The sequence below is a fragment of the Podarcis bocagei genome (assembly GCF_964188305.1).
Source record: "Podarcis bocagei genome assembly, chromosome: 14".
NCBI classification, from domain to species: domain Eukaryota; kingdom Metazoa; phylum Chordata; class Lepidosauria; order Squamata; family Lacertidae; genus Podarcis; species Podarcis bocagei.
The window spans coordinates 49,719,209-49,737,295 of NC_138139.1; the positions used below are offsets into that span (position 1 = coordinate 49,719,209).

General features: G+C 48.1%; 1 protein-coding gene across 1 annotated transcript; it reads right to left on the reverse strand.

The window, feature by feature from the left end:
* Positions 1-2,478: 2,478 nt before the first annotated feature.
* DRG2 (developmentally regulated GTP binding protein 2) lies at positions 2,479-18,019 on the reverse strand. Its single transcript, XM_081170971.1, has 13 exons — positions 17,877-18,019; positions 16,403-16,563; positions 14,755-14,844; positions 13,796-13,856; positions 11,909-11,999; positions 11,158-11,230; positions 9,253-9,343; positions 7,823-7,920; positions 6,375-6,451; positions 5,629-5,717; positions 5,430-5,488; positions 4,765-4,818; positions 2,479-3,345 (listed from the first exon to the last, which is right to left on the reverse strand). The coding sequence occupies exons 1-13, from the start codon at positions 17,938-17,940 to the stop codon at positions 3,259-3,261; spliced, it is 1,095 nt and encodes a 364-aa protein (XP_081027097.1). The 5' UTR covers positions 17,941-18,019; the 3' UTR covers positions 2,479-3,258.
* Positions 18,020-18,087: the final 68 nt, after the last annotated feature.

Genomic DNA, 18,087 nt, shown 5'->3' on the forward strand with positions numbered 1-18,087 from the left:
GCTCTGGCCCCTTAAAGACATACACATGGAGTGGAACAATGATGAACCTTTACATTTAAAGAAACCATTCAACACTTTTGTGATGAGCTAGTTGCACTTAGGAGATATCCTACTAAGGAAGATGTATGGATCCCAGAACCCTGTGTAGATCACACTGAAAAGCAGCACACAATTCAGCAGCATCTTCTACTTGTTACGGTGACACCTGAGCTGTAAGAACAGCTGCCATGTCAAGCTATTTTGGGAACTGCCTGGGCTCAGGGCATCTACAGATCTCTGCAGAAAACTCTGGAGAAACAGATATGCTTTTGCTACAAGCCAGTGTGGTGTAGCAATTAAAGTTATGGACTTTGACCCCAGAGACCCAGGTTCAAATCGTCATTCACGGCCGATCTCGGGCTGGTCACATCCTCTCATCCTAAGCTACCAAGCAAGGTTGTTGCAGAGGTCAAAGGGGGTGAGGAATACCTATGCTGTGGCTTACATTTTAAAACTAAATGGTTTGAGGAAAAATGCATCGCCCAGGAGTATTTCCGAAGCAAGTACAGGGAACTTACGGATTGTGGCTGAAGTCACGTGCACCCTGCTACAAACACGAGCTGCGGGAGCTTCATTGAAACTGGAGTAAACGGTACATTGCACCCAGCCTCAGCTCCAAATCCTCACCCAGACCCCTGCTCCCTCAATCTCCCTCACAGAGTTGGTGCAGAGCTAAAACAGAGCAAGGGCAAATTGGAAGGACTTGCAAACCGCTTTGAGCTTCTCGGAGGAGCGGCTAGCTAGCTAGAACATTAGAAATGGAACAAAAATTAAACATAAGCCCTGGAGCATCAGAAAAGCTGGGAGTGAACGAGAAGACGGAGCCCCACCTCCATTAGCAAAGTGACCCATTGCTGTGAAAAATGGATTGGATGACACAATTTAATAACCCCCTCGAGTCGCTCACCTGAGCCGGAACAGCAGCAGCTCCACTCGTACTGCAGCTGCACCCTGGTGACATCCTTTGCAGCAGGGACGCCCTCGCTGTCCCCCCAAACCTGGGGGAAGCTGAGCTTCCAGCTGGCGCCTGCTGACGGCGAGGTGATGCCTCTCCTGAGCCTACAGCGCCATGTTTGCTGCGAGGCTCTTGCCGGCTACAGTGGGCCCATGCATATTTGATGACTCCTATTCTTCTCACCTGTGCTTGGGAGGGGAAGAAACAGCTCTCTTCTACTGGGGGCCGGGGATTATTTGCAAGCTATCAGCAACTCGGGAAGTAGTGTGCGTGAACACAGAAGTCTTCTCAGACTTCTGCAAGAGAAGGCGTAGCATCTTTCTTCATGAAAATCAAGCGAGATATCAAAGCTCGCTGAGCCAGCCGGTCACTAGCTCTCAGGTTAGCCTACCTTGAAAGGTTGTTAAGAGGATAGAACGGAGAAAGTCACGCACACCAGCTGGAGCTTTCCGGAGGAAACTCGTGATATGAAATGTAATGAAAATAAAGAAAAATAAACCTGGGTGTGTTAAGACTTCACAGTCTGAACAAATTCCCACTTACCACTGAAAAGGCTGGCTGTAAGAAGACAGATGCAAGCTTTTTTTTTTGAGGTCTAGTCTAGGCGCCTGCTTGGCGTCAGAATCTTGCAACTACAGAAGCCTTGTCAACCTGGTGTTGGCTGGATGGGAGTTTATCTGGAGGGAACCCAACTGGTAGAAACTTCTTCCCGTATGATCCTACCCAAACTCTGCAATCGTCACCTGAGGCCCTTCTTGGTATGCCCCCTACACGGGAAACCTAGAAGGTGGAAACATGAGACCAGACCTTTTTGGTGATGGCCCCTTGCTTGTGGAATGCTCCCCCCAGGGAGGCTCACCTCTTGCCCTCATTACATAGCTTTCAGCACCAGCCACAAACATTTCCTTTTTGCCAGGCCTTTGGCCATTAATTATCTGTGGCCTCTTTGGTATACACTGTTGTTGTTAAATAAATCTCTATGCCTATACCATACCTCTACCATGTCACCACCTACTCAACTCTTCTCTCATCCAAAAAGTCCCAAACGCCACAACGTCTCCTAAGAGGGGAGTTTCTCCATCCCTTTGATCATTTTAGTTGCCTTTTTCTGAACCTCTTCTGACTCTACAATATCCTACAAATACATTCTACAAATATAGGCCATGGAAGTTTTGAAATATAATCTCTCTCCCTTAATGCAACAGTTTTTCTCCCTGCCATGTGTGTCCAGCCAAGCATAAGAGAACCCTGGGCTGAATGGGAGCAGCCAGAACACCACCTAAGCCCTGGCTGATTTCCAAATTGTAAAAACGTACTGTTAAGAAGAAAAGCCAAATAGAAGTTCAAAATAAGCTGTTAAAAGCGGGCGGGACCAGTCCTACAGTGGAGGAAAAGAAAAGCTGCAGCCTCAGGAACAAGAGCATAAAAAGAACCACTGGAAATATTTCACAGCAGTTAGAAAATGATACTTCACAACTTTGACATTATGGGAGTTCCAAAGAGAAACAAGAACCATTCTTTATTTCAATTGAAGGACAAATGGCTTCTGATGGGTCTGGAGTAAATTTCTTGAGCAGAGCTGCAGGAGCAGCAGGTGTGCTGTTTCTTGGTTGCTGTCTTGCCAAACGGGGTGATAAGGGAGAGGGAGAAGTTGGCTTTGTTTCCGTTAACCCCAGTGGAAGTTATCAACACCACCCCTCTTAGCCAGAAAACGGGTGGAAATGAACTTCCATGGGGCACTCTGTGAACGTGACGAAGTGATCCACCTGTAAACAAATCCTTGCATTGCCCGGAATCGTTTTTGTCCAAGTGGAAGTGCTGATTTTTGAACAGAGCTGTTTGTTCTGCTTGTGAACCAACACACACGGGAGGAAGGGAGGAAGAACAGGAGGATGGATGGTTCTTTTCCTGTGTTTTTCAGCTCATGGAGCCAAGGCCACTTTTCTGGGCAGCTGTCAAGTCACAACCAAACCCGCTCCGAGCATCTTAAAGGCACCCAAGACCATGCTATTGAAAGGTGCCCCTTAAGCATGTCTGTGTGTAAGACAAGAACCTCTCTTCTCCGTGTCCCTAACCTGCAAGACGTTCCACAGTAGTCTCTTATCCTCCGTGGAAGCTTCATGGAAGCTTATGAGGAGCTGAAGGAAAAACCTCCCATTACAGACAGAAGATTTTCTTCTTCTTTTTGGCTTTTAGACAGTTTTCTGCCGAGTCGCGTTGAAAATACTGCAGAGCAGAGCAGGGCGAGGGACCAGCGACGAGGATTATTTCTTGACAACCTGGATGACGTCTTCATGTTCCATCAAGTGGCTGAGTCCTACTCGTTGGGGGCTGTACTTGGTGCTGGTTCCCTTGAAAGCCAAAAAACAACAGAGTTTCACCAGCCCTGGTTTGGGGGTCTCTCTGGCAAGAAGAGAGGGAGCTGCCCCTACCACTGCCCAATGCCACTTGCCAATGGATTGCCAAGGTCTCCAAGAAAAGGGTCCCTCCTGAGCACTCCCGTCCCCGGGACGGGCAGGGAAAGCAAACCTATGGCCTTCCTGATGCTGTGGGACTCCAGCTCCCATCAGCCCCTGCCAGCATGGGCAAGGGTCAGGGGTGATGGGAGCTTGAGTCCAGCAATAACTGGAGGGCTACGGGTTCTCTATCCCTGGCCTAATGGATTCAGCAGCCGCAGCAGGGGTGAGCCTTCTTTTCTCTGTTGAGAGGAGAAGGTGCGGAAGACCACCCCTGTTTTCCTTTTGACTTTTCGCCACCTCTTCCCTGTTCCCCCACCCCTTGTTGAAATCAGAGCACATGAAATTGAGCTGGGGGGTGTGCAGGGGTCTGCAGCTGAAGGTGTCCCCCTGGGAGCTATGGGATGCTGTGATGGACACCTCAGCTTGCCCCTTGAGGCTGCCACCCTATCTTTCCATGCATTCATCCCCACCTCAGTTCTTTACCTGTTGTGAGGTCAGCCCCAAGAATACCCCAGCTGGAGGAGACTACAGAGCCAACAAGACCCAGCTACTAGTTAGGTAGCCCGCGGGAGCCTTCTAGATGCTGCTGGACCACAACTCCCATCATAGCTGGCTATGCTGACAGGGGCTGATGGGAGTTGAAGTCCAACACCACCTGGAGGGCACTATGACATCTGAAGGAAGCCCTATATAGGGAGGTTTTTTAATGTTTAATGTTTTATTGCGTTTGCGTATATGCTGGAAGCCACCCAGAGTGGCTGGGGCAACCCAGTCAGCTTAGGTAAAGGTAAAAGGACCCCTGACCGTTAGGTACAGCCGTGGCCGACTCTGGGGTTGTGGCGCTCATCTCGCTTTACTGGCTGAGGGAGCCAGCGTACAGCTTCCGGGTCATGTGGCCAGCATGACTAAGCCGCTTCTGGCAAACCAGAGCAGCACACGGAAATGCCATTTACCTTCCCGTCGGAGCGGTACCTATTTATCTACTTGCACTTTTGTGCTTTCGAACTGCTAGGTAGTTATTAGTGGAGTACAAATAAATTATTATTATTATTAGGCAATACCTGTGGGAATCCCACTAGTGAAGCATAAAAGAAACAGTCCTCGCTGGCCGTGAGATATTCTTACTCTGTACATGGAGGTTCTACAGAGCTGCTGTTAATAGCTCACCCATCCCTTTTAGTGCATTTGTGAAACTTCCTTTTAAAAAAGCCACTAAAAGCTTCCCCCATGTTTCCTGCCTATATCACTAATACTTGGCGAAGACACCCAAGGCCTCTGCTCCACCCCACTTTCTTGTCATAGCACACTTACCCAAACCAATGCATACTTGAACTGGCTTGCTAACGTCCGGTGAATTCGATGGCACTGAAGGGAGAAAAGGGTTCAGATGTACCAGGTGAGGCCTTGCAATCTCAGCTCCCTAAGTTTTACTTACTGTACTCCTTGCAGATGACACCCCTTATCCCTTTCCAAAGTCGTGTTGCAGAGGTTCTGAAGCGGAGCTGCTCTTAAAAATGAGCCTGGCGTTACATACCCAATTCCAAAGTGGCAACTTCACGCTCACGGCTGTCCGCAGAACAGCTTCTCCCTTCCCCCCAAAATGGGTCTCTTCCCCACAGTCCCCAAACAGAAGGCACCACCGGACAATGGCTACCCTATTTCCTAGCTCAGGACATTGAAGCAATTAAGGCAACAACTGCTCCTGAAGCAGAGCTGTAGCCAAAAGGCAGAGGGTAGCTAAGGCAGTGCAATCTTCCTGGACTCAATCTCCCATGAAGCCCCAGGCAGTACAGTCAATGGGCAGGGGGCTGATCCAGGGGGCCACAGGTTAGCCTCCCCTGCCCTAGTGTGTTTTCAAAGAAGAAGACTGAATCTCTGGCTGGATGGTTTCAGCCTGGGAAGAGCTGGCAGTGCAGAGTGTGTGGAGAAAACAGATGGGGGCGGGTGCTTCTGCAGCTCAAAAATTCAATGCTTACCACATGCTCCACAGATGCCCCTTTCCGTACGATGATGGCATCTGAAAAGTCTGGTCTCTCTGTCCGGGACCGAGAAAAGAGAAAAAATAGCAAGGTCACTAAGGCCTGAGAATTTCAGATCCTCCCTCCTCCCCTGAAGCCCGTATTCATTTTCAGATCTAGTTCCATCCAATCCTGCTGGCCTGCTTGTGCTACTCACGGCCTCTTTTCTTGGTGTAGATGCAGGTAAGGGCCAGGTATTCCCACAGCATCTCCAGCAGGTAGTCCAAGTTCAATTTCATGCCGCAGCTAGAGAGAGGCGGACACACACAAAGTGGGTGGCAGGGCGATAAGGACACAGAAAAGGCTTGGGCAGTGGACTCTCCTCCTCAAAGAGGCTCACCTGGCACCTTAATGTCATTTCAAAACCAGGGAAATACCTTCCTCCTCTCTCCCGGGACTTTAAAACCTTTTACATCATTTTAAACATCTTTTTTCTATTTTGGTTTCCATTTCTCTGTTAATCAAATGGGGATCATTTTCTTGGACTGGGGTGGGAGAAGATATTCAGCCTGTTTGGCTACCCTCAAATAGTTGTCTTATTTGTGCTGAGATTTTTAAAAAATGTGCACATTGTCTAGAGTGGTGCTGCTCAAAGTTGTGTCTGTCTGCAAGATGTTGGTGGGATGCTACAGGGACCAAGTACGGTAGTGGTTCCTGGCACATTGGGCCAGGTTGGGGGGGGGGTACACACTGCTTCATCCCATCACATAATTTGAGATGCACTTGCCCATAGGCTTCAGCTTCTAGCGAGAATAAATCTAATTACAAATTACAAAAGGTATACAGGGAGAACAGAAGCCAAAGATGACTTTTCTTCCAAAGGGCTCTTCGTACCACATGCTCTGGAGTTTAAGCCAACCGCATGCTGGCCACAAGACACTGCGCTGGGGAGGTTCACCTCACCTGATCACAACGCTGTGGGGTTTCCGAGCCAGGCGATCTACCTCCTCCATGGAGATCTGATCGACTTTGTTATAAACCTAATCCAAAAGGTGGTGGTGGAGAAAGGAATATTAATGGTGCAAGGAGTCAGTTTCCCCCTTCTCTGTTCAACTAAATTGAGGGCTGGTGCTAACGAGAGTTGTAGTTCGAAACAGCTGGAGGGCACCAAGTTCGGGAGCCAAATTTGGAGTGTAAGCCTCTTGGGGCAGGGACATGCCTGATGGTGCTACATTAAAAAGTAACAGGCTTCATAAGAAACTATATGCAGCAGCTAGCCTTTGTAGCTTTCCGATGATTTTATTTCCCCAACAAAAGTTTATAACAGTAAGAGATCCGTCTACAATCCAGTATCCAAAAAGGCAGGGAAGGCAACTGGTGGTTTGCTTATTTGTTTTGGAAAACTGGCTGGTTCTTCTAAAGCTTTGCAGCCCTTTCCCCCAAGAAGGGTGTCTTTCTTTTTTGGCCACCCTTTTCAGAGAGAGAAGCCTCTGTCCGCACAATGTCTCCACGACCATAGGGGCTATGAACTTGGATTGGTTCAATTTTTTGAATGAACTTTATTGTCAGGTTAACTGACAATTGCATGGAACTGCAGATTGCACCCAGTACAGACTGCAGGCATATTGTGCTTGCTTCCTCCTCAATCCCTTTTTTGCCTTCCTCCTATCCCTTTTTTGCCTTGTGCATCAAGTTTGCTTTGATTGTGGGCTGGAGAGCAGGGAGCATCTTAATACTGATCTTTGTGTGACCCTCTGAGACCTTGTCTGGCTAAAGGTTGGAGTACAAATACCATAAACAAACAGGCCTAACTGCATGAGGAATGGATGCTTTCTGGATACGGGATTCTGTCTTAGGATGCCGAAGATCTGGATATTAAGCTTATTCAAATCAATGCATAATTCACTCAGAATACCTAGATGAGAGCTCTTATAGGTAGAATAAATAATAATAATAATAATTTTTTATTCATACCCCGCCCACCTGACTGGGTTTCACTAGCCACTCTGGGCGGCTTCCAAAAAAAGATTAAAAACATATTAAAATACATTAAAACATCAGTCATTAAAAACTTCCCTAAACAGGGCTGCCGTCAGATGTCTTCTAAACGTCAGATAGTTGTTTATTTCTTTGACATCTGATGGGAGGGCATTCCACAGGGGTGTTTGAGAACTTAAGAAAAGCCTGGAGAGTCAGACCAAAGGTCTATCTAGTCCAGCATTCTGTCCCCACAGCGGTAAAACAGATGCCCATGGGAAGCTCACAAGCAGGGCAGGAAGGCAATCACTCTCCCCCACCGCCACTTGTGTTCCTCAGAAACTTGTTCCCTTAAAAGAAACCCTTGCTTATTGTTAAATACTTCCCCCCATCCCATTCTGTTAAAAGTATGAAACTTCTTACAAGGTACTCACATAAAGGCAGGGCATGTAGACCCGGTTGCCAACAATCACGTCAATGAACTCGTCAGGTGTGCAGTCTTCCCTGAACAGAACCTCCGCATTAAATATTTCTTAGGTGAGCAGAGTCAAGGTTAAACACTTTTGTGTTTGTTAAGAGAGCCGGTGTGTTGTGCTGTTACGAGCATCCAGCTTGGGTTGGTGAAACTCAAGGACAAATCCCCATTTGGCAACAAAGCTGGCCAGGTAATCTTAGGCCAGTCACCATCTTGCAGCCAAACCTACCCCGAAGGGTTGCTGCGAGGAGAAAATACGCCTGATAGAGTCCAGTATTGTCAACACTGATTGGCAGTGCCTTTCCAGGGTCGCCCTCATTCTCGGTCTGAGCCTACTGCTTCGCTCCTGAGCCCAGCGATGTCTCAGGACCAGGACATTGTGACGATGACTAAATATATTTCTAGCCCGTCTTTCTCCCAAGTTGGGATTCAAGGCGGCTTACAACATTGCAAAATTATAAAATGAAGAATAAAAACAAACTAATTCAAATACTGGTTTTCCCAGTAGTGATGTATGGAAGTGAGAGCTGGACCATAAAGAAGGCTGATTGCCGAAGAATTGATGCTTTTGAATTATGGTGCTGGAGGAGACTCTTGAGAGTCCCATGGACTGCAAGAAGATCAAACCTATCCATTCTGAAGGAAATCAGCCCTGAGTGCTCACTGGAAGGACAGATCCTGAAGCTGAGGCTCCAATACTTTGGCCACCCCATGAGAAGAGAAGACTCCCTGGAAAAGACCCTGATGTTGGGAAAGATGGAGGGCACAAGGAGAAGGGGATGACAGAGGACGAGATGGCTGGACAGTGTTCTCGAAGCTACCAGCATGAGTTTGACCAAACTGCGGGAGGCAGTGGAAGACAGGAATGCCTGGTATGCTCTGGTCCATGGGGTCACGAAGAGTTGGACATGACTAAACGACTAAACAACAACAAATTCAAATACATCAAAACACATTTAGAACCAGCAATTACAGCACAATTTGCTCTGACAGCAGCCTAGATATCAGCATCATCTGCATCTCAGTTTCCAAATGCCTGTCTGGGCAGAAAGGTCTTAGCCTGCCAGCGGAAAGATAACAAGGAAGGAGCCAGGTGAAGCTTTCTTGGGAGGGAATTCTGTAACTTGGGAGAAGCCACAGAAAAGGCTCTGTCTCTTGCGTCACAACCAACAGTTCTTCTGATGTTGATGGGACCAAGAGAAGGTGCTCACCCGAGGATCTGAGCACCCAGGCAGGGCGATAGGATCTTTCAGGTCGCCTGGGTCCAAACCACCCACCCTCAACTGCGCAGGGCGTTACCAATGACACTGCAAGGCACCTTTACAGCTGGTGCCCTGAATTGCTCTGCTGAGAAATGTAGCTACCAAGAATCTAAGTGAAAAAGGATACTGTACTCATGGAGGATGAGCTGTACCAGCTTCTCGGAGCACTGAGTCAGTGTCACCATTGAATTGAAGGAGATGCCTCCTCCCTTTTTGGGCTGGAAGACAGAAAAGAGGCTTTGTCAAGATGGCCCTCAATGAGGCTGATTTAGCAAAAGTTAATATTTTGAGTATACTGGATGCTGCAACGTTTGCATAGGATGGCACTGCTGAATGCAGACAGACGTGAAAGGTGAACTGCTGAGAATGCCCCTTTGGTATATCCCAAGATATATTCATTTTGATATAAAGTGATCACTGACATCAATTTTGCACGGGCTAAATCCTTTTGACATTTGCAGATGTTCGTGTACTTTGAAACTACATTCCTGGAGTGTTAGTAAGAGTAGTAATAGTAGTAGCAGTAATAATAATAATAATAATAATAATAATAATAATAATAATAATAATAATAAAAAATAATGATGTGATTAATGGCTGGGCAGCAAAAGTGCAAGCCCTTATGGCGACTTCAACAGTTCCTGCAGTTTGCAAATATGCTCATGGGCCTAAAAAGTTTGGTGACATTTACACTACGTGACCAAACAGGGCAGATGTGGCAGACTGCTTTAAGACGGCATGTGTGAATCACTAGACTGGAACACGATTGTTCTGGGTCAGAGCAATGGTCAGAGAGCGGCTTGCAAGAGGCCTGGACTGCTTCAGGATACAGTGGTACCTCGGGTTAAGTACTTAATTTGTTCCGGAGGTCCGTTCTTAACCTGAAACTGTTCTTAACCTGAAGCACCACTTTAGCTAATGGGGCCTCCTGCTGCTGCCGCCGCCGTGCCGCCAGAGCACGATTTCTGTTCTCATCCTGAAGCAAAGTTCTTAACCCGAGGTAATATTTCTGGGTTAGCAGAGTCTGTAACCTGAAGCGTCTGTAACCCGAGGTACCACTGTATTGATTTATTCAATTTCTACCCTGCCCTTCCTCCTGAAGGAGCCTGAGTCCAGCTTTTGTTTTATTTGCTATTAATTTCTAAAAGGGAGAACCTCTTTTTTTAGCCTAAGGGCCAGTGACGGGCAGGACCAGATGTAAAAGTGAGAAGAGCCAAGTGTGAAACTCTTAACTTTGTACAGTACTAGTGTATATTCCAGCCATGCAAGTATGTTAGTGGCTTTTTCTCTTGCACCCCTCTGAGCAAGAAGCATCATCAGAGCTCAAGGACATATCCTAGCCAGGCAAAACCACCCAAGGAGGTGCAGAGCAGGACTGGTGAGGGGCATGGGCTGGGGACAAACCTGAGGCCCACATAAAGAGTCCTGGAAGGCCACATTTGGCCGCTGGACCTGAGGTTCCCCAGCAACCCTATTCTAGTCCTTTCTCCGTGCAGAGAAACAATGAAAAGCACATGGGCAGAATTTGACCCAGCTGCTCACATAAGCAGCAATACACTTAAATAAGCCAAAGCATCTTTTTTTTAAGCAAGAACTTTTGCGGCTCTCCTGCAAACGGTTTCCCCAGCCCCCTTCACCACCACATTTTAAGTGACCCACATTTCAAGTGGAGCCAATTTTGAGAAGCCGGGGGTGATCTCACAAAGCTGGATACTTCCTACACACAGCCAAGAAGCATTTCCGGTGGGGTGGAAGGAAGGTGGAGAAGAGTGGGAGGCTAGCCTTCCCTACCATCTGTCCTGTCTCCCATGTGTGAGGTTTATTTATTGAGACACAAATAACGTCAACTCGGTGCCCAAATGTTCTTGGACCACAGCTCCGTCATCTCTGACCACAGGCAACCTGGATGCAGCTGATGGGTTTGGGGACCTCAGCAATACCTGGAGGCCACAAAGCTGGCGATTGCTGTATTTATGTGTTTTGTACGGGAGGAGCTGTCGGTCCTATGATTTGCCCACCTGCGGTGTCTCACCTTGAAGTAGATGTTGGGCTTGGCTTTATTCAGCCGGATTCCTACTGATTCCAGTTCCTTTTCTAACAGAGCTCTGCAGGAGGGAGGGAGGATGTGGTCATAAAGAGCCGCCAAGCCATTACCCAAATAAACCCAGTAAAATGAGAGCCAAAACCCTCTCCCAGGGTTTCAGGAAGAGACAAATACAGCCCTACCCAAAAATGCCAGGGGTTGCACCCAGGACAGGGGTCGGCAAAGGTTTACCAGCCATAGGCCAGATCACTCCCACGGAGATCGTCGGTGGGCCGGAGTGGCACAGCGCAATGCCGGAAATTGCGTCTGCGGCACCAGAAATTGTTTCTGCGCATGCCCAGACACGGGAAATCGTGCCTGCGCAGAAGCGTTTTTTGGTGTCTGGACATGCGCAGACGTGATTTCCAGTATCTGCGCGTGCGCAGATGCAATTTCCAGCGCTGCTTGACAAGTCCCCGCGCTGCGCTGCACCGGTTTAGTGCAGCATGCGGGGGACTCGCCAACCAGGCGGCTCTGTTCAGGGGTTGCTCGTGGGCTGGTAAAATGGTCTTTGTGGGCCGCATCTGGCCCATGGGGCGCACGTTGCCAACCACTGACCTAGGACCTTTTGCATGAAAAGCAGAGACTCAACCACTGAGCCACGACCCTATCCCTTCCAGTCCAGGAAAGCGCCAAATCCTCAGGCAGATCTGCACATAATTCAACCCACGTGTGGGTGCTTTGCCCTCTAGGCACTAACCTCTGCACTTCCCCCTTTGTAGCGTCCAGCATCATGATAACGACGTCAGAAGTCCGGGCTACAGCAATCACTTGGCGCCCTCGGCCTTTTCCTGCAAAGGAAAGGAGAAAATGGGAGTTACTTGCCGTGACAGCAGGAGAGCAAGAAGCTGTGTAGCAGAAGCAATAGCAGAATCTCTGCTTTTTTGCATCATGCAAACACGGAATTGCTTTCCACCCTGTCTTTTGATGCAGAAGCCTTCCCAAAACGGCTTATTTTAAAAAATACAGCTCCATTAGTGCTGCTCCCCACTCCTCCAAACAGATGGCGGTGCTTGGGTAGCGTCTTCTCCTCACCCTCCCCAGGCCAGTTCTCATTAGACAACTATCCCCCCCCCCTTCCCATGCTGAAAATGCCTGCAATTCAGCAGCCCGCTGCTTGGCTGCATCCTTCTCACAGGAGCATCCCCCAAGGACCACGAGACTTTCCACCCTGTCCAAGGAGAGGGAGGGAGGAGGCAGGGCCAGCAGCACGATTAACCTGACTGGCAATCAAGGTGGGAGGAACACTTCTTAATACGAAAGGAGGATGCTGCACAGAGCCAGGGTCAAAAGCAGGTGGGGCTGGCAGCACTGCAAGATCAAAAAGGGATTTTAACTCCCGTTCTAGTCCCAACCCACCCCTTCTATACGCAAGAGGATGTGATTCACCGGGGGGGGGGTGTTGTTGCTGCTGTTTCAATTTTTATTGTTTGTTGTTGTTTAGTTGTTTAGTCGTGTCCGACTCTTCGTGACCCCATGGACCAGAGCATGCCAGGCACTCCTGTCTTCCACTGCCTCCCGCAGTTTGGTCAATCTCATGCTGGTAGCTTTGAGAGCACTGTCCAACCATCTCGTCCTCTGTCGTCCCCTTCTCCTTGTGCCCTCAATCTTCCCCAACATTAGGGTCTATTCCAGGGAGTCTTCTCTTCTCATGAGGTGGCCAAAGTCTTGGAGCCTCAGCTTCACGATCTGTCCTTCCAGTGAGCACTCAGGGCTGATTTCCTTAAGAATGGATACGTTTGATCTTCTTGCAGTCCATGGGAACTCTCAATTTTTATTGTTAGGCCTCATTATTATTTGTGTTGGGCCTGTAAGACAGAGCTATTCCGCCTGGCTTTCAATTTGAACTTAGCCTGATCTTTTATTCCCCTTTCTTCCCTTCTCCTCCCCTTTTTATGAAGATTACCCGCTCAGGGATCCCACAGCTAATTCTCCTCTGGCCTTCTCACTGGCCCAAATAGGACTAATTTAGCCAGCTAGCCCTGGTGATCATTAATGTTTATTGGATGGATTTCCCCCCTAAATTGATTTTTGAATTCTGAATTTATTGTTATTCATGTTTTAAACTGTATTTTATGCTGTTTTTTGTTTCATCAATTGTTTTAAATTTGTTGTTAATCGCCCTGAGCCCAGTTTTCTGAACTGGGAAGGGCGGGGTATAAATATTATTATTATTATTATTATTATTATTATTATTATTATTATTATTATTATTATTATTATTAATTTCTGAAGACTTACTAAGATGCTTCCATTAGCTTAGAGTTCGGGGATATTTATATTCTTCTACAATTTTGTAACTGTCATAATAAACTATGTACATATTTTGATGCTGTTAAGCCACCTTGGGCATGGCTTAACTGCAGAAAGGTGCCGTACAAATAGAACGAGGATGTGTTGCTTTGCTCACTTTCGCCTCTGGTCCCCACACACCACGAGAGAACAGCCTCTGGAAGGCTGTCCAGGAGCGAATGTGCTCCATCAAGCTGAAGAAAAGGTCCCTTGTCACTGTGCAAAAGTGCTACTGCCCTGGGAACGTCAATGCTGCTTTGGGCAGAATGAGACACAGGCGACATTCCCCACCTACCTTGAGCAGCTCCTTCGATGATCCCAGGCAGATCGAGAAGCTGGATGTTGGCTCCTTTGTACTGGCAAAAGACGAAAGAGAAGACCGTGAAGCAGCACATGGAGGGAGGGGGTGGTTATAATGATACAGAGCACCTCCAGCCCTTACACCCCCCCCCCCAGGTTTTGATATCCTAAGCTTACAGGTCACTTCACCTTTTTAGCATTCTCATGCATGTTCAGAGAATGCAGCAGCTAGACTGGTGACTGGGGCTGGCCGCCGGGACCACATAACACCAGTCCTGAGAGATCTGCATTGGCTCCCAGTACATTTCTGAGCACAGTTCAAAGTGTTGGTGCTGACCTTTAAAGCCCTAAACGGCCTCGGCCCAGTATACCTGAAGGAGCGTCTCCACCTCCATCGTTCAGCCCGGACGCTGAGGTCCAGTGCCGAGGGCCTTCTGGCGGTTCCCTCGCTGCGAGAAGCCAAGTTACAGGGAACCAGACAGAGGGCCTTCTCGGTAGTGGCGCCTGCCCTGTGGAATGCCCTCCCATCAGATGTCAAGGAAATAAGCAGCTATCTTATTTTTAAAAGACATCTGAAGGCAGCCCTGTTTAGGGAAGTTTTTAATATTTAATGCTGTATTGTTTTTAACCCCAGAGTGGCTGCGGAAACTCAGCCAGATGGGCGGGGTATAAATAATAAACTATTATTATTATTATTATTATTATTATTATTATTATTATTATTATTGTTACAAACACACACTTTTTCAGGGGATCTACGTTAAGGCATTAGCTTCCTAGTTTTAACATCTGGCAAACCCCAGAAGGCAAACATGGACTGCTTCTGAAATACATGGAGCCTCCCATTCTAAAAGAAACAGAATTCAACAGCCCCCAACACTTGCATTCACATAAAACCGCAGTGCTGTTTCATTCCCGCCCCAGCAGATGGCAACCCAATGGAACTGCGCTAACCTCTATGACTCCAGGAATACAAGTTAATGTGGTGAATTCATAGGAAGCCGCCTCACTCGCCGTGGAAGTCATCAAACTCAGAAAGGTGGACTGAAAGGGAAGATGAGTGTGTTAGCAGTGGCAGAGGAAACCCACTTGTGACAAATCAGCAGCCGTGCTGATGTGAACTTTCCATGTAAAAACATATTTTATTTTATTGTTTGTTTGCTTGTTTGCCAGGTTTTCCTCTAAAGAACTCAAGGCGGTGTACTAGGCTCTCCCATTTAATCCTCTCCATGACCCTCCAAGGAAGGATAGTCTGCGAGGCAGTGACCAGTGTTCGAAAATGGCCAGGCGCATTTTGCACCTGGCTTTTGACCACTTGCAACCAAGTGAAGATGCCTGGGTACCAGGATGGTGCCTGACAACTCCACCACCTGGAGGTGCATGCCTGGGGATCATTGGATCTGGACTGTTTTCACACACTAATATCCTATCCTGTAGCATTCTATCTGTTATATCAGGCATAGGCAAACTCGGGCCCTCCAGATGTTTTGGGACTACAATTCCCATCATCCCTAGCTAACAGGACCAGTGGTCAGGGATGATGGGAATTGTAGTCTCAAAACATCTGGAGGGCCCAAGTTTGCCTACGCCTGTGTTAAAATATAACACTGATTTGCGTAATCAGAATGAATTTCAGAAACCCAAATACTTTCACCGTGCAGCCTGAGCAGGAGTAGTGAACAACATTATAGCTAATTGTTGTAGCTTGTCTTCATTTACCCCACCCCACTGCCCTGCTCACAGTTGTGGACAATATTCTTACGTTATGAATGTCACCATAAAGAAACAGAGGTCAGAATAGGCGTGGACTGACCCTGGATCAAGTGACTTTTCTTCTTTAAGTTCTCAAAGCTCTTAATCCAGTCAGATGTTTGACTGAAAATCAATCACAATCCATCCATCCTTTGAAAAGTAAGACTTTAGAGCCGTCTTGCCCCAAAATGGCAACTAAACATTTGGTTTTGGTGACTATAACCCTGGTTTGAGGAGCCGTTTGGTGCCTAGCTTATATATCTGAGTTTCTAACACTGATGGGGAGAGTCCCAAATGCTAGACAGAGAGGTCTGCAGGGACAGATTTGGCCCCTGGATAAAGATTCCCGTGCTAGAGGGGGATTTTCCACTGGTGGCAGATGACAGAGACTGTGACTCCATGAGACAGGTGTAAAACCAAATTAAATAAAAGTTTTATTTCAAAACAACAAACAGCAAAGCTTGTGGGTGTTTTTCCTGCAGGCAAAGTTCAAACTGCAGCTTTTCTCCTTTCGTAGTCATGGCCAGCTGCAACCATTCAGCCCAGAGCTCACAAAATCTGTTCTTAAACGTACAAACATCTTTACTGTTTCTGTGCAGAATGACTCCCAACATCCCGACCCCTGAATTATAAACTTGAGGGTGAGACTTCATTTAAAGCAAGGGTGGGGAGCCTGTGGCTTTCCAGACTACAGACACCCATCGATTCTGAATCCTGGCGATGCTGGCTGAGGTTGATGGGATGTGCAGCCCAGCAACATCTTGAGGGCCACAGGTTCCTCACACCTGCTTTAAAAGGAAGCACACCAAGTAACAGACACAGGAATAGGAATTCTCCAAGTGTCACTGACCTTACCCACAGAGGGGAAACCAATCAGCGCCACCCGGGCATCTCCAGATTTCATCACATCAAAGCCTTCGCCTTTGCCCGCCGCCGATTTGGAAGGCTCCAAAAGCTGAGCTCTGTACTTTGCAAGCTTTGCCTTCAGCAAGCCAAGATGGTACTCGGTGGCTAGAGTGGAAATAGAAAAAGTAACACAGAGATACATGACTAGGAAACAAAATCAGTGAGTGATGAGTTAGTGCGCCTGTACTCTCCCAATGTAGGGACGTGGGTGGCGTTGTGGGTAAAACCTCAGCGCCTAGGACTTGCCGATCGTATGGTCGGCGGTTCGAATCCCCGTGGCGGGGTGAGCTCCCGTTGCTTGGTCCCAGCTCCTGCCCACCTAGCAGTTCGAAAGCACTCTTAAGTGCAAGTAGATAAATAGGTACCGCTTTACAGCGGGAAGGTAAACGGAGTTTCCGTGTGCTGCGCTGGTGCTGGCTCGCCAGAGCAGTTTCGTCACGCTAGCCACGTGACCCGGAAGTGTCTCCGGACAGCGCTGGCCCCCGGCCTCTTAAGCGAGATGGGCGCGCAACCCCAGAGTCAGACACGACTGCCTCGTACGGGCAGGGGTACCTTTACCTTTTACTTACTCTCCCAATGGCTCCCTCTCTGTTCCTCTTGCCTAGCTCTCCAACCTGGCCAACCAGAGCTACCGTTTCCCCCTTTCTAAAGGTGAAAAGCACCTCTGGTTGTATTTCTGTCAATTACTCAGCTGGGCTGGGGAAAGGGATAAAGAGCCCGATTTCACCGCACACTAGGTATGAACTTTAAAAACGAAGAGCTTCCGGCTTTTAACTGTTACTCTCTGATAGTTTCTGGTTTGTTGACTTTTATTATGCATTTTGTGTTCTTATTCTGTGTTTTTATGTTGTGAAGAGACCTGAAATCAGCAACAAAAAATTTCAGTGTTATGAATCTCCATGCACCGTCTTATTCCCCCGCTTTTTAAAGGCCCCTAGCTACCTCGCAACCGCACTTGTTTACCCTCCCCAAATGTATTTATACCAAAGGGGGGGGGGACACACACAGAAAGTGCTTAAGCAAAATAGCGTTAACGAAAAGGCAGTGCGGCGCAAACTAATGCGACACACTTGGTACACAAACTTTGCATGCAGGTGCTGTAGGAGCCCATTTGGAAAGCCACCCGCCCCCAACCCTGCAGTTCATTCCCTCCCTTAATAAATCTAATAAATAAAATAAATCCACACCCTGCCAACCCCGCAAAAACAGCCTCAACCCTCTGCCATTGCCCATCCCAGGGCCTTAGACCTCCTATTATTGTTTTTAACCCTCTCGGGGCAAAAACTCAGCAGGCGAAGCTTTTCAACCGAGAAAAGCTGCACCTGCTGAACTTCTGCCTGCCGAGCAGGCGCTTCAAAGGCCCCAGTCAAGGGGTAGCCTCTTCCATTCAGCCGGCGCGTCCTAAGGAGGAGCCAAACCTTTGTTCTTCTGGGTCCGGGCGATCTCCTTCTCGATCTCCGCGATCTTCTCCAGGATCCCCATCGTGGCACTCCGGGACGGGAAGCGCAGCTGGCCAGGGAGAGAAGACAGGGAGCGCTGACCCGGAAGGGGTTGCAGTCAGCCGCCCCTCCCACAGGAAGTGATCCCGGAGCGGTGCGACGCGCCTTCTTGCCCCCTGCACCAACCGAA

What these genes read in the sequence shown, in the direction of transcription:
- DRG2 (XM_081170971.1), bottom strand. Translation starts at nt 17,940, where the DNA reads ATGGGGATCCTGGAGAAGATCGCGGAGATCGAGAAGGAGATCGCCCGG. An exon ending in CCGGACCCAGAAGAACAAAG is followed by an intron (nt 16,564 to 17,876) that starts GTTTGGCTCCTC and finishes TTTCCACTCTAG; the next exon opens with CCACCGAGTACCATCTTGGC. An exon ending in GCTCATCCTCCATGAGTACA is followed by an intron (nt 7,921 to 9,252) that starts GTATCCTTTTTC and finishes TGCTCACCTAAG; the next exon opens with AAATATTTAATGCGGAGGTT.